Raw genomic sequence first — 16,600 nt, 5'->3', positions numbered from 1 at the left:
GATATGAATTTCCCTGTTGGTATCAGTCAATACAACTAGGTCCCACTCAAAATTTCTTATGATCACCCCTCAATTCCTTGTACAGCAACACAGAAGGTATTTAACAGAGTAACTTGCACATATTAGTAGGTGGAAAAACTATTCTGCTAAGTGTGTAGTAAAACCATTTTTCGGCAGCTTATTAATGGCAAGTGGCAACTGATGAAGATGTCCCTGTGATCAAATACTCACTGTAAGATCATCAAGTCATCCAATGCAGGGATCTGTCACATCACACCATCCTACCCCTCCCCTTACTCCTGGAGAGTTGCTGTGTCTAGCAACACAAACATGCTCAAACTACTTTGTATAGTATTTACCCAAATTGCTATTCATCTTCCAGGGAATGTGACTCTCAAGACACATGGTTCATAGCACCAGTGGTGGCAGACACTCTGCACCCTCAGTGCTCACAGAGCAAAACGCACAGCAGGGCAATCCAGCCCCAAACCCGTGACATTGGATCCCACATGGAGCTGCCTTGGGTTTTCAAGCAACACCTTCCAAAACTGCCGTTTTATCTTCCCCCTCCGAGCCCTGCTGGGCAGTTCCCACAACAATTCCACTGCATCTTGTGCAGCTCCCTGAGCAAGCTCTGTGTCCCACCCTTACAAATGCCTGGCTGCCACCACCATGACCCCTCCCGGACAACACAGAAAGGCACAAAGCAGCAGCTGGGCCCAGCCTGTCCCAGCACAGCACAGGATGTACCTGCTCATCCACCTTCCTCTGCAGCTGCACCACCTTGTTTTCCATGCCAATGTTGAGCTTCTTGAGGTGCTGTGCCGAGCGCGCCTCGATGCGCAGGGCCCGGAGCTGGCGCTGGGCCCTGAGGCGCCGGAGGTGGCACTGCAGCACCACGGCGGCGGCCCGGATCCGGCGGAACCGCACGCGGGCCAGCCAGCCCCGGACGTACTTCTGCAGGATGATGGCCTTGTGCTCGATCAGCATCTGCAAAACATTGGCACAATGGGACAGTTAACAGAGAGAAGGCACAGAATTTTGGAATCACAGAACAGTTTGAGTTGGAAGGGACCTTAAAGTTCATCCACCATGGGCAGGGACCTTCCACTAGACCAGGCTGCTCCAAGCCCCATCCAACCCAGCCTTGGACACTTCCAGGGATGGGGCAGCCACAGCTTCTCGGGGCAGCCACAGCTTCTCTGGGCACCCTGTGCCAGGGCCTCCCCACCCTCACATCCAAGGATTCCTTCCCAATCTTTCCTTCAGCTTAAGGCCATTCCTGGACGGTCACCTGTTCAGGTAACAGCAACTCTGGTTGGCTGCAACAGACACTTAAACAATTCCCAAACTGCCTTGGAAAAGGCTTCTCCTCCAAGGAATGTCCTGGTAGGTGCAGGGCGTGATGGCTGGAAACGGAGGCTGTTGTTTTGCCCTCTCTTTCATGGACAGTACTTCAAACCCTGCTCCTGGAGGCTTCTCCAGGCACTGTGCTCAACTGATGCAGACAGGACACACCCAGACCTCTCTTAGGAGCCTGGCTTCTCTCACTGCTTGGCCACTGACATGAGGAGGTAAGATCCTGGTTGGTGAGGACTTGGTGGGAGCAGGTGACATCTGGGCCTAACTGCAACTTCATGGACCTCCTCAGAATAGCACTGAGATCGACCAGAGCCACAGCTCCAGAATAAACAGTCATTAACAGACACACCAACACTTAGCAATGAATTTACTGCCCCTCAGCATCAGATATAACCCACACCAGAACGGATCTGTAGATTTTTTCTGTGTTCCACCTCTGCATTATGATAATTTTTACTGCAGATAAATGCTGTCCTGGTGGGATTTCATATCAGGTGGATAACCTTCAAATAAAACCGTGAGTTCTTTCACTACAGTCTGCAGCCAGTTCTCTAGCATGATTCAATTCCTAGTAATTTGTATTTGTTTTCATGAAATTTCTGGCATGTTTGCATTGAATTTCTTCCCCAAAATTTACAGCTATCTTGTCAGTCAGTGGCAGTTCAATTTTGTCCTCTATAACTGAAGGCTGACATTTTAGAGATACAAACAGCACATTGTTAATACCTTCCTTATGCTTCAGTCTGCCAAGGAAATAAATAGGAGAATTTGAAGATTGCAAGACACTTTATTGTTACTAGTTTGGGTTAAGTTGTCTCAGAAAAGGTTATCCTATGAGCTCCTCTTACAAATATTTTGTTTCACTCTAAGGCTTTCTTTGCAATTGCGAATTTTAATTCAGAATAAAGGGATTATGTGAATTTAGGATGCAGCAAGAATTACAGTGAAATAAGCTTTGTATGTCTCCCGCCTTGGCATTCATAAATGAGGAAAGCCAGGGATGCCCAAAGAGGTAGAAGAAACCCCACTGCATCGCCTTGGGGACTTATTTCAGCTTTACAGCAAAATTTTGGTGGACGCTGGGCATGCCCTGACCCCAGAGATCGTCACCCAGAGCCTTGCATCTGTCACTGAACATGCACTGGAACTAACACCTATATCCAACATCTATACCCAGGTGCTCCACAGATTAAGGGTGTTCAGATTAGAGAGGCATGGCCTTCAGCCAACTTCTATACCTTGTTAAGATTTGGGTGGCCTTGAATCTCAGGGAGTTTAACTGCTGGACCAGCTGCCTCCCACTGCAGAAGCTTCCAATTTAAAAAATAGATGTTGAAAAAGCAGTGGCAGCCCAAATTCCTTATCACTAGCTGCCATGTCTCAAAGGACAACTGTGGTCTCTCTGGGAGGTCACCAGGTGTCCAGGTAACCTCAATTATTCCCAGGAACAGGCTTTCCCCTCATGATGCCTCTCACTTCTTGGAGTAGCCCCACAACCCAGTTAGGCACCAGTTTAGGTGACTACCAGCACAGTGCTGGATCTGAGCAGTGGACAGAAGATTCCCCAAAGCTGTTCTCAGTTACCTGACAGATAGTAGCTGCAGAGGGACTGGGGACAAGGCATGGAGGGACAGGACCCAGGGAATGGCTTCCCAGTGCCAGAGGGCAGGGCTGGATGGGATATTGGGAAGGAATTGCTGTCTGTGAGGGTGGGCAGGCCCTGGCACAGGGTGCCCAGAGCAGCTGTGGCTGCCCCTGGATCCCAGGAAGTGACCAAGACCAAACTGGATGGGCTTGGAGCAATGTGGGACAGTGGAAGGTGACCCTGCTCACAGCAAGGGGTGGAATGAGGTAATCTTTAAGGTCTCTTCACCCAAACCACCCCTAGATTCAATGATTTCTCACTGTATCACCGCTGTCATCAAACTCTAAATTCTTTGTGTCCAGCTCCTGGTTTAACACAGAAAGCTAAAGGAGAGAACTAATTGAAGAGATATTTCTATCAATAAATGACTTATTACCTTCCATGACAGACCCTCCTTGTCTTCCCACCCTACCGGGAGCAGCCCCTGCATGCAGCTCTGACACATACCCAGTGGGACAGGGAGGTTTTAGCAGAGTGTAGGTTAGATCAAATGACATTTCCAGATCTCCACAATGCCTCCCAGCACCACAGTGACTAACTCCATTTAGCTGCTCCACTGAGGTGCTGCTGCCAAAATCTCTTTTGCTCGCACAGCTTTAAATAGCAAAGCTTGCCGTCACCGTCCACTCTCCGGCAACACCAGGGGCTGTCAGCTTCACAAACATCAACAACACCACAACAAACACATCGCAGAAGTAAATATAAAGGCTCTCCTCATGCAAAGACCCTCCTGGAGGTGTACCTGGTGGTAAATCCTCTTGACAAACATGCCCCGAGCAAAAGCCTGGATGGTGAGGGTGGCATTGCGGATCCTCTGGAAAGCCCGGCGGATCCGCAGCATTCGGTACTGCTTCTGCAAGATGATGGCAGCCCTCGTCCTCCTCAGGTGCTCAGCAAGCCTGCAATGCACAGGAGGAAGGTCAGCGGGGAAACTAAACTCCACTTCTTCCTGTTGCAGTAAGTTTTAAACCAGGCAGAGAGGAAAACCTTTTGTCCAGTGTGGCTTGATGGTACTCAGGAATGAGCACCCCAACAGCTGGGCTAAGAGAGCCTCCATGCTACCAGACAGCAGCCATGGAACCCAGGAGCACTGGAACCACAAATCAGCACACCTCATTGTTCCCAAACAGCATTAAACCCAAGTATTCCCCAGGTTTTCCTTGGTTTGAACTCTCTGCCTTGCGTCCTTGCGCCAATCAGCGCCCGGGTTGGTTCCATCACTTCCCTGACTATAAAAAGCACATGTCACTCAGGGTATCTACTGACTCAGTGAAAACAGCAGCAAACTGATCAGGCATTTAAACTGGTGTACACTGCTTTGGCAACATTCCTGAGTAGAGCCTCGAGCAATTCAGAGACAGTAAATAATGATGGATGTGGTCAACTCCACACCACATTTCTCCCATTCTCCAGCTGAACTCATGTTCAATTTGCTGTTACACCGGTTAATAAATGCTCATAAACCTTCCATTTAATTTGATAATTAGCTTGTTTTGCTGAATTTATGATTCATTTATTGCTCTCAGCATGCAGCATTATTCAGAAATTTGATCCACTTCTTTTATTTTGTGAAAAGTGTATCAAAACTAAGAGCCACATCGGATTGGTTTATATATTCCTCTGATTGAGGTAAATGTTTTCTCATTAGGACCCATTGAGCCAGGGCTTACTGAAGAGGATAAGAGATGGTCTGCCTCCAAAAAGAGGAGGCAGCAGTTACTCCAATGCCATCCAACCTTACAAACCCTGCACAAAGAGGGAAACTGAAAAATTATGTAGAAGAAACTCTGCAGCAGCTGGTTCTCCCTGGCAGCAACCCCTTTCACAACCACACCACCACGAATTCAGCTGGTATCTCTGATGTTCTTCTGCTGATTGTCTGACTTGAATAAGGGGCACAAGAAGGGAGGTGGCCAGTGTGTTGGGATACTGTTCCATTGCTTCACTGCTCCCTCACATCCACCTCCACACCTGCCACCAGCAGCTCACTCTCCAGCAGTGTTACCTACATAAACCCCAGCAAGCCACTGACAGGAGGGAGCTTGAGGTTCCTGCACAGAACGAGTCAACTCTGAGCTCTGTTACTCTCTACTGTACACAGCCCCCCTGTCAGTGATTTGGAGTGATTTTCCTCATTACAAAGGATACAGCCAGTCAATCCTGAGAACTCCCCTTGGACATCACAGAGGCACAAACCTGGTCCCTGCAGGGGAAGAGTGCTTACCAACTAGACAGCTCTTCCCTGGCTGATCTAAATGCCCTTTACCAAAGGCAGTCCCAGGAAAATATTAGTTCTATGAAACACTTTTACATAAATCCTTCAGAGTACTGTATTCATCTCATTATAACCAGATTGTCTACGTTATGACCTTGGCCCAGCACCCAGAAATTAAACTAATGTAGATATGAAACCAGTTTGGGGCAAAGAATTTTGACCTCTTTCCCTTAAACAAAACTGGGGGAGAGGAGCCAGAAATAAGTCCTGACTTTAGCTGAGAAACTCTCACCACAGTGCTACCCACACGCAAATTATGCATCTTGCTTTCAAGCAAGCAGAGTATTTTCAAAGCTTCTCCTATGCAACCCCCAAGTTTAAGATCTAGAAGATGCAAAGGATTGAAAACACAGGTGAGCAGAGGTGTTTTCACACTTGACTTCCCAGCTGGCCCCTCTCTGGGGCTCCCCAGGACCCACCTGCGTGCCAGGCACCCGCGGGCATAGCGCTGCAGGACGAGTGTGGCTCGTCGCAGCCTCTGGTACTTGGTCCTCTGCAGCCAGCCCCTCACCGTCTTCTGGATCATGATAGTGGCAGCCCTGAACTTATCTGCTCGCAGTTTCTCCAGATATGCCACCTGGCCTGCACGGAAAAAGATCTTGGTACGGCCAAACTGGAACTTGTCTGGATCCTTTTCAAAAGCATAAAAGAAACTACATTTAATTAAGGCAAACATTACTTGTTCTCTTTTTGTTTTCTGTTTAAGTTGATCAGTAGATACAAAGTGAAAACACCACTTTGAATCAAATTTATCAACTCACATCTCTTCTTAATTGGGTAATGAAGATATTATTAGACTCCATTACTAGACTTACTCGATTATTAGACTTATTAGACATTATTAGATATCATTAGACTTATTAGATTTACTATACTTGAGCGTATATATACCCATTAAGGAATGCAGCACTAGGACTCAGTCTTAAACTCCATATATTTACACAAATTTTGAAGGGGTTTTGGGTTGGATTTTCTGTGGTTTGTGGGGGGTTCTTTTGGTAAGTTGGCTTTGGGGTTTTTTTTGTTGTTACTGGGGTTTGGGTTTTTGTGGTCCTGGTTTTTTTGGTTTGGTTTTGGGGTTTGGCGGGTTTTTTTGTTTGCGGTTTTTTGTTTGTTTTTTTATTTGTTGGGTTTTATGTAAATAGAGAAATCACAGAATTACAAAATTGTTTAGGTTGGAAGAGACCTTAAACCTCATGTATATCCAAACCCCCTGCCATGCGCAGGGACACCTTCCACTAGACCAGACTAGAAATGCAACACCAGAGCACTTCCAGAAAAAGATTTCTTTCTCACAAAGATTAAAGATTTCTTTCTTGAAAATGAATGCTTACATCTACAAATCATACACGCACTGCAAAAGACTCTGCAGCCAAGGGAAACACTGGGTGCAAAAAGGAAAAAGAGAAACCCAATTGGGTAAATCCCTCAAAATCCCACAGGAAAACAAGAGATCAAACATTAAAACCTGTCTAAGGTGCTGGGCACATTCTGGGCCACTCAACAGCAAGAAACCTTTGCGTGCACATTTGCAATTTAAAAACAATGCCTACAAGCAAGTAGTAAAATTTTGGTAAGGAGAGGTGGCAAAACCTTCTGATTAGTTTATGGTAAAAAAGTCCCAATCTGTGGGATGCCTTTTCCACACAGGGCCATTGAAAGTCTTCCACACATCAAGATATGGCATTTACTGCACTTTTCCCACTCATCTGTGCAAAGAGGCATTTCATGATTGACTAAGGTTCATGATGTTGTCCCAGGCTGGACCTCTGAAATGTGCTCCAGCTGTGGTTAGGCAAAACCAGAAGGAGGAGCTGGGGGGACACATTTTTTTAAAGTGACCAGTCATTCATGTGCAGCTAGTGACAGCAAACTCTGGACTTCACCAGCACTGAAATTATTTGTTCCTCTTCACCACAAGCAAGACATGCCATGTCCCACTTTCTCCTGCCACCTCCTCGCAAGACTCCCTCCTTTTGGGAAAACTCCCAGGCTGCCTGGGGTGCAGAAGCATCTGCACGAGCAGCAGGTGAAGCTGGAGCAATTTCAGACCACATCAAAGCCATGAGTTCTGTGCTTTTAAAATCATTGACAAAGATCTGGTCCCAGCTCACCTTAATGAGGTCTTCCAACAGGGTCTGACAGATCTGCCTCTTGTCGTTCTTAGAGAGGTCTCTCTTGTTCATAAGCACGCGGTACCTATTGAAAAAGTCAGGGTAGGACCACCTGAAAGCAAAGCACACACTGGGTTATTCTGCATGCTGGGCACTATTTCATTAAAATAAAGTGCTTGGGAGTCGTAGACAAGTCAAAACGTGAAATATTTCAAGGGATCTCTCACCACTACCCTCAGCATGGACCAAAGCCACCCAAAAGGAGCTACTCACCCCCAGCCTGGCCCCAATCTCAGACACTAAATGATCATGTCAGGGCCCTTCTAGCCTGGAACAGAAAGGCTACAGATCACCCTGTTTTCACCCCTGATGTGCTTCCCGATCTGCTGTTCTCTACCACTCAAATGCAACAATGCTGCTCCCGTCAGAAAGGAGAATCTAACTTTGGAGAAATCACAGATCTCTTGACTGCCCAAAACCAAAAATTAAAAAGCAATCTTGATAAAGTTACAGGCAATGAATCACATAGATATTCATTGGGTTTTTGTGTTCTCAAACTCTACTGAAAATTAATTTGAATCAATTGACTCACTAATTGCTCCATGCTGAGGTCTGTGACTGATGCCCTTCAAACAAACACAAAATCTTTTGGCTCTGGAAAGACAAAGCAGCCCCTTGGAAGATGCCTCACTGTCTCCAGCAGCAAAGCTTCCAAACAGGCAACACTAATTGAAGGAATTAGAGCATTGTATCCTACTGCTAGGAAATATCATGTCCTGCTGCTGGTGATAGATGCAGAGCCTGCAGACTGGGATCCTGAAATTGCTTCAGCATCTGCCAAGTTTCAGCATTCTCTAAATTAACACAGTGAGTTATAAACCCCTCAAAACCTGAGTTTTTAATTAACACTAGGCTTTTCCAGCAATGTCCAGAACGACCATTGATATTTCATCAAAATACGCATAACAAATGTCAAAGGGAGACTGGAGAGAACCACAGAGAATTTGATTTCTGCCCTCACTCAACAAAACCACCTGATCCTCACCTGTATGGATGCTCTGGCCACCAGGATGAGAACACACTGTGTGAAGAGCTGCCGTACAGAAACATCCCCTCCACCCAGAAGCCCCAAGCATACCTTAATTTTTGCATTACTCCACCAAATTCTTCTTATTTTTCCACTTCCGGGGATTAAGTGTGGGAGGGAAAATAAATTGCAAAGGGCCAGAGCAATGCTTGTGACAGGTCTTGGCCAGTTTGCAGTGGTGAGGCTGAGAGAGACCACCTGAGCAGTCACAGCTGCCAGCTCTACAAAATAACTTCATAAAACAGAATAGTTCAGTTGGAAGGGACCTGCACAATCATCTACTCCAGCTGCTGCCATCTCTCATGAAACACCTTGAAGGTTGGAAGCTGTGGTATTTGCTAAGACAGGCATATTGCTGATTTCAAAATACACAACCAACAGAGTTTTGTCTCACTTCAGAAAAGGCAATGGGAGGAAAGCCAGTTTGATTAAAAGCAACACTCTAATTAAAAGAGTAAAGCCAAAGGAAATGTTTGCAAAGGGAGTGAAGAGAGAAAAAGGAAAAAAAAGTGTTAAGGATTGGGAAGCCACATGTAACTCCTGCATGGATTGGCAAAGAATATGGGATGGCAAAAACCAGAGAACCCTTAGGATTGAGCCTGAAACCAAAGGCAAAAGGGGGGGGGGCTCCTGGAGGCAGAAGCATGAGGGAAATTGTGATGAGAGGATTTCCCATGCTCAAAATGCTCCGATTAGTTCTGGAGCAGCCAGATTTAGTGCTGATTTAACTCCTGTCTACATGGGCTAGTCCTGAGGCCAGGCAGCTACTGCTACCCACCCTCAAATAACCAAAAGTACTGGATTATCACTAAATAAACTAAGATGCTGGCTATGAGGAGCTCCCTCTGGGGCGAAAACTGAATACAAAGATTATGCAAGACTACAAGCTTGTGTCCTGTAGGGTTTAACTTAAATGTGCCTTCTCTTTGCTTCCTCAGTGCCTCCATTTTATAATTACATTTCCCGTTTTGCATTGTGCAGATAAAACCCATTTTCATTTCAAGCACGCCCGGGGTTTACACAGCTCCAGATCAAACCTGAGAGGAGAAGCAGAGCATGCAGTGCCTGAGGCACCCAGCCAAGCACACAAGGCTGGAGACATCCTGCCTGGCTCAGGTATTGCTCGAGCCAGGGAAAGCTTGGGAGAGGGAAAGAGAGAAGGAGGGAGTATTCCCATTATCCTGCCAGTGTCAGCTCAGGCACTGACTTTGTTAACTGCTGATATCTGGAGAAAAAAAATCACCCTGCAGGTGCCACCCAGGCTCTTCCAGCAAAGAACAGATGGTGGAAGAGGCAGAACGTGAAACTCAGGGCACAGGTCCAAGCTGGGCAGAAAGCAAAATCCATCATCTTCCAGCACCAAGGCAGAGATGGAGATCCCACAGCTGCTCACAAACAAGAGTCAGACACCTGCAGGAATCCCTTAAAAATAGATCGTAAGTCACTATGCAGTGGGTCTTTCTCCAGAGCCTGTTGTTCTCATTTCCCAAGGTGGTAAAAATTGATTTTCTGCCTCCATCCTTAATATAAATGGTTCACTTTTCAGGAGTAAGTCTCACATCAGACACTGGAAGTGTCAGGGAATACACCCCCTCGTTTCTGCCAAGGTGTTTATCATGACTGGTGGCATCCACAGCCCCATATCCACATCTCCCAGAGGTTCCCAGCCCCACGCTGCACCCCCAGGGCACAGAACTGCCTCACTCATGCTCTCACCACCCTCACTGAGTTATCAGGAGATGACAGCCCTGACACCACACTGCTCCTGTATCATTGTCCATGGAACATCAAGACAAAAGCTCTGCCACGCCAGGGCTCAGCCAGCCCATCAGGAGTTTCACTGGGATATCTGCCACCAGTTCACCAGCAAAAGAAAGCTGCAGGGGATCACAGGTGCTGCTACAGAATCCTCCCAGGAGAAAGGAACAATTAAAGCACTCAGGTTTAATGTAACATGCCTCACTGAACCACTCAAAGCTCAAAGCTGTATAAAATTTCCTTACAACTATGTGCTTGGAGAGAAACAAACATGATCCCTCAGCCCTGCAAAGGAGTGCAGAAATACTGAAGCTCAGTGCTTTGCTGCACACTTTTTAAATTACTTTTCTGCACGCCCATCTTACTTTTTTAGGTACAATGTCTTCATTTTCGGAAGCGGAAAAAAAAAAAAGAAAACAAAAAAAGAAAACTTATTTCATACTTGCCAAGCCAGCAGGAGACATACTTGTCTCCCAGCAGGACACAAAGGATGTGCCATGTTACCCCACAGCTTAGCAAGTCAGGAAAGATTTCGGGAACAGTACACCTCCCATAGCAAGTTCAACTTGATGACAGGTGTCACATGAAAAACAGATCTCAGGTGCTTGGGATGCTGCCACACAACACACAGCATGTGCAATCTCAGTGCTGGGGGCTGGAAACCACCAAGGGACACTAAATAAATACAACTCCATATTATTATCAAGTTTTAAGATCCAGAGAAGTGGTGCAGAGAAAAGAGCTGGAACCAGGGGGATTTTTTAACCTGCACAACTGAGAAACAGGAAGAAGGAGGCACAAAGGATGGGGCGGATGCTACTCAAACTGAGATCAAGCCAACCTCAAACAGCTGAATTTTGCTTTGATGTCAGCACAGGTCACCAAGGGCAAAAGGCAATAAAAGGAATGGAAGGATGCAGGAAAATAACTTTTATTGCCTGTGGAAAAAACCCTCCTTGGGCTCAAGCAGCAAGGAGGATGCCTGGCTGGGAGCCTGAGACTTGGTCATCCCAGCAAAATCTTTGTCATCTGCAGGAAACAGAGGGAATAAGCTATAGCACACACCACAGATAAAGCAATTTTTTTTCTGTAATTTAAACCAGATCTGGATGTTTTCCACAAAAATGCAGCCAGGTGCAAAGAAAAGGGGCTGCTTCTGCCCAAAATCGAGGGGTTATGAACTTGAGCAGAGCCAGCTGGGTTTATTACAATGTCAAATTAAAAGGAGAGCGTGGTTAGAAAACTGGGGGTGACATTGAAGGAAGCCTCCAAAAAGCATCTTTCCAAGCCGTCAGCAACTGCCCAAAATATCCACAACCCATTGTTTCAGGGTTATTACAGCCATGTTACACCAGCTGCACTGAGTGAACAACTGAAAGGAGTGTAATAGGTCAAAAAAGCTTCAAACTCTTAACCATAATATGGTTTCTTTTGGTGCCTTAAAATACCTGAATGTGAAATATTTCCACTCAGGGTAAACAAATTCACTGTCCCCATCACCCAAGACCATTCCAGGTGCTGAGCAAACCCAGTTTTATGTAAGAAATCCTGGCAGCATCATGTGGCATCCTCCCCTGAAGGGGTCAATATTTTAAGCAGGAAGGAGCTGGACTATACTGATCTTTCCAGAGGAGCCAAAACATGTTTGGAGGGGTGCAGGTTCAATCTCTGAGCCAAGATTTGACATGAAATTCTGTCATGGGTTAGCAAAGCATGGTCTCGGAAGTGATGTTCTTGCAAAGGGGTGCTTACAGCTTCCTCTGTGACCTGACAGAACCTATCAGCTGGCCAGTTTGAATATGGACAATTTTTTAAGCCACTTAAAATTGTGACCGCCTCTGTGATCCACATTTAATAATAGTCAAACCCCGGGAAGAGCTCTCTCTCGTTTCCGGCACTGGGACAGGTGGCTGCGGGGCCCATGTGGGGGCCGGGCCACGGCCATCCTGGAGCTGATGGGCCCTGTTCCACCCGCGGAACCCCCCCACAGCCCCGCTATGTGCAAGCCGGAGAGGCCCGGCTCCCCCTCTCCAGTGCTGCCAAGATTCAGCTGAAGCGGCACCGCTGCCCAGCAAAGATCATGTGACCAACAGTGATAAGCCACATTCCAGCTGCAAGGCCTGGGGGAGATTAACCCTTTTAGTGCTGTGAAGAGCTGAAAACCTGAGGGAAGAGAAAGAGGAGATGCTTAAAGCTGAAATTTTGTTGTAAAGCTATGATATATCAGAGTATCCTGTTGTAATTTCATGAAGGCGGGGGGGGTGGAGCATTCAACTTGTACTTGTGAGCAAAAGCACCTGCGCTGAGATAGGCAGATGCTGAAGCAGCTGTAATTTCATGAGAAGTTTGGACAGGGAGAGATGGAAGCGATGAGGACTTTTGCTCCAAATGGGAAAGGAGAAAACCTCAGTTCCTAGAGATGCTCCCAGAGACAGTCCTAAAGATGAAGATGAGGAAGACCCTTTGCTCCCAGGGAAGGAGAAGGGCCTCTGTTCTTAGAGATGAAATGCTCCCAGAGATGGGTGAAGAGAACTTTTGTTTCTGAACGGCTCAACCTTAAAATTGTACCCCAAAAACCTTCAAGAGTGGACCCTCGAAGGCAGTTGTGGGAAAAGCTGCAAGTCGTGGGTAGGGACTCTCACATGATGCGAGCAGAGAACCAACGTGGGCGGCTGTCTCGTTGTGATAATGTTTTCATAGCATGGGCAAGAGAGACTCCTCTTCCTAAATGGACTGAACAAGGTTATCATGGAAGTGGTAAACAGACTGAACATCTTAAGGGTTGTCTTTTTACATTGTCAGTGGGAGAAGGGAGGAAGGTGGGGGGGAGGAGAAGAGTTCTGAAGGTGTGGTATGATTTTTTTTTTTCTTCTTTTAGGTCTGTTAATAAACTTCTTTATATTCTTTCAAGTTTAGTGCCTGCTCTGCTTTTCTCCTAATTCTTATCTCACAGAAAGTAAACAGTAATGAGTATTTTAGACCAAACCACTACAAATTCTTTTAGAAACTGCAGTTCAGGGAGAAAATTTCTCTTGCCTTGTTTACTGTAGCAGAACAGATTTGCCTTTCAGTTGGCTCTAAAACATGCAGGCTGGCCTGGCTTGAAATTAGCTGGAATATATTCAAAGGGAAGAATGAGGGGGGAAAACCCCTCCATTTACATATTACACCTTTGTTGGGAGTGGGCAAACAGAACTGTTGGTAGCCAAAGCAATTTGTAGGTCTTGTTATCCTGAAATGACAGCCAGACAGCTAAAGGCACATTCTATAAAAAAAAAATTATATATCCAAGGATGTCCATGACAGTTTTCAATTGTAAGTGTTTAATGTTTATAGAGTTTAGCAGCTGGGATTTCACACTGAATTGATACAAAAATGCTGCATTTGACAGTGAGCTCCAGCAACCAGAGGAAGCAGCCAAATGCCAAGGATACTTAAACTATAAATACATAACTACAATGAGAGTATTTCAGAGAGAAATGCAGTGATGAGGTTATTCAGAGTGATGGCATGGTGGGAGACCACTGCTGCTGGACCACTGACTTGGAAACCACCATAACCAGCAGGAAAAAAACGTACAGTTTTGAGAGAACCAATTTAAAATCTTGTTTTAAAGAGTATTTTGTTATTCATGGAGATCTGCACCAATTAGTTCTCTGTAGATTCATCTCTATGCAGCCAGTTTCTGTAAAGAAGATGAATGGTTTTACAGCACAGAGACATCTTCCACGCTTTACCCGGGGAAGATGATGATAGATTTACTACACACGCACCCCAGACAGTCCATTCATCACAGTCATTTATGTACATGCTAACAGATACATTTCTTAACTGTTGTGTAACATTTAAAAGCAAATGATACATTTTCAATTTATTTCAGACACAGCCAGAGCACAGCCTACCACGGAAATGGTAAAATAAACCCAGGCACACCCTAAGTGGGGAGCCCAAGGCTTCAGATCTCTGTGACTTTCACGGGTTCAACAGCTACAACTTGTATGAAAAATTATTTCTTTTCTTAGAGGTAAAAAAAATTATTAAAGACTCAAACCACTGAACTCTTCAGCAGCAGGTGGTTTTATCCAGAGATCTCTGACTCAAAGCCACACCACCTTCAGAAGTTACTCTTGTGACAATATGCTGGAATATATTCAGAGGTAACCATTACAGGATGAAAGTAAGAGTTTTTCTATTGTTTCTGTATAAAACCTACCTTGAGATAAACAAATTTGGAAATTCCCTGTTGCTTTACAGGTAAATCGCTTACACCCAAGCGAAGCAAAAGTCATGAAGATCAAGTTTTCCATTATTATTTTAAAGTATTCCAAATTTAGAGCCTTCACATGAGGTTTAAATTTAAAGCAATGACTCTCCTTTTTGGTTTTATCCTTAATCAAGCAATATAAAATCAACTTGTCTCAAAACATAAGGAAATACAGAGGAATAATCAATGCACACTGTGATGAAAAGATCACAAGTAAAACTGCACCTTTTCCCAAGCTGGTCTGTAAAGTCAATTTTAATGCACAGATTATTCACAATCTTTCAATGACATTGTCCAGCTCCTGGGTCTGGATTTTCAAGACTGGAATGTTGTGAGTAAGGAAGGTGAAGAACTACCAGAGCCCAAAGCAAGTATTTTATTTAGTGCACAGCTGTCCCTATAAACAATTATCTCCTAGAAATATTAAACTATACAAAAATCTGTCCTTCAAGCATCACAAACTTTGGAGAAGGTCACTCTGAAAGGCTGAAATAGCTTTTTGCATACTTTTTTTTTTTTGTCCCTGGAGGAAGAACAAGAGCTGACAAGTTGCAGTGATGGAAGAGTCCTGTATTTTTAGCATCCTGGGAAAAGATCTCATAACCAAAAGCATGCAAGCAGAGCTGAGAGCATCACTTCAGACTGTGTCAGGGTGGAGAAGTCCTTGCACTGGTCAATTATCTGCTGTCAATAGAGCCTGGCTGGTCTCCAGGTGCTGCAGAGGTTTCTCCCCTCCATTCCCCCTCCCCAGTTACTAATTTTACACTGATTTCAGTGCTGTAGGGACTAAACTGCAGTTAATGGAAATGGAAAAACACTACAAATCTGTAGGATAATAATGAATGGAGAGGAACAGGGTATCCGTGCAGCCATGACAAGACCAGTAACAAACCTCAAAAAACACACAGCTCAGGTCAGAGCTCCCCAAGCTCTCCTGGGACCCACCAGGCAGAGCCAGGGCCCAGATTGCGCTGGGCAGTGTGACTGCCTGCTTGGAGAGCAAAGAACTGCTTTTCTGTGGCCTCTTCTGTGTGAAAAAACCCAGCTTTTTCATTGCTTCAGGGCTTTTCCTACAAGAGGACTGTCAGAGTTGGTCCAGCAACAAAGATGGTAATAAAAGACAACCCATGGGCTGGAATTTTTAATTCCTCACCACGGCTTAGTGATCATGTAATGTAGGAGGAGCTTTTTATTGCTACTTCCACAGAAGCCTTCAAGACTTCAGAGATGAGAGCCAAAGGTGATGCTGGGTCTTCTAACAGTGTCAGGCTCCCAACATGAGGACCCAGACCTCCACCCTTCTACACCAGCAGAGGACAGAGAGAAACTGGTTTCTGTGAGACTTTTCTTCTTCTATTTTCCCTTCTTCCTCCTTAAGTAGTTGGACTCAGCTGGTCAGGGAGAACCCCATCACCAGTTTTGGCCTGCCCATGGAGGTCACTGGCCAACAGAGGTGAAGGGCAGGAGAGCCGCCTCATCTCAACATGCAGCTGCTGCCCTCGGCTGCCAGAAACCCTCTGCAGCTTTGCAGGAGGTGAGAGCAGCACACTCCTCCCCAAAATCCAGAACAGGGAGTTTCTCATGGTGTTCCACATCACGCTAAGCCGACTCTTCTCTGAGCTTATTTATAACTTCTTTGTTCCATATAAAAAGGCTGATGGCTTTGCTGACATTAACACAAAGCTGCTTGGCACTAAAATGCAGCTGATGCATTTTTAGAATTATTTGCCCTTGTCATCTTCAGGACTTATGTATAGTCTATGTTTTCTGATTTATTAGGCCTTAAAATCCTCTTTTGAATTTTATGTCACAATCAGAAGGAGCCACACCACCTGTAACCCTCCTTTTTTATGATGAAAGAGTTTGAAGCTTAGGATGCTCTGGATGTGCGGTGTGAAAGTCTACAACAATTATTTACAACTCTTATTTTCCTTCTCTGCAAGTAGAATCAAAATTTTTTTTGGCTGAAATAAGGATTGCAGCAGATGTCTGAAGCCAGGGAAAAAAACATGAAGAAAAGCAAATTGAACAGTGGAAGGGACTTCAGGCAAGCAGAGAAAAAGTCCTTTAGGGCAGTGCTTGCTTCCAGAGCTGT

General features: G+C 45.4%; 1 protein-coding gene across 4 annotated transcripts in view; it reads right to left on the bottom strand.

Annotated features, from left to right (window-relative positions):
* MYO5B (myosin VB) overlaps positions 1-16,600 on the bottom strand; it is a 149,134-nt gene that overhangs the window by 43,446 nt on the left and 89,088 nt on the right. For all 4 annotated transcript variants that reach the window (XM_010395385.4, XM_010395387.4, XM_010395386.4 and 1 more), the window contains exons 18-21: positions 7,397-7,508; positions 5,702-5,913; positions 3,750-3,906; positions 751-990 (exon numbers count right to left, since the gene is read on the bottom strand). In XM_010395385.4, the coding sequence (XP_010393687.2) occupies positions 751-990; positions 3,750-3,906; positions 5,702-5,913; positions 7,397-7,508 (721 nt within the window). The remainder of the gene's footprint in view (positions 1-750; positions 991-3,749; positions 3,907-5,701; positions 5,914-7,396; positions 7,509-16,600) is intronic.

Source organism: Corvus cornix, chromosome Z (assembly GCF_000738735.6).
Source record: "Corvus cornix cornix isolate S_Up_H32 chromosome Z, ASM73873v5, whole genome shotgun sequence".
NCBI classification, from domain to species: Eukaryota; Metazoa; Chordata; class Aves; order Passeriformes; family Corvidae; genus Corvus; species Corvus cornix.
Note: the sequence above shows the minus strand (reverse complement) of the source record. Positions and strands in the feature narration are given on the sequence as shown.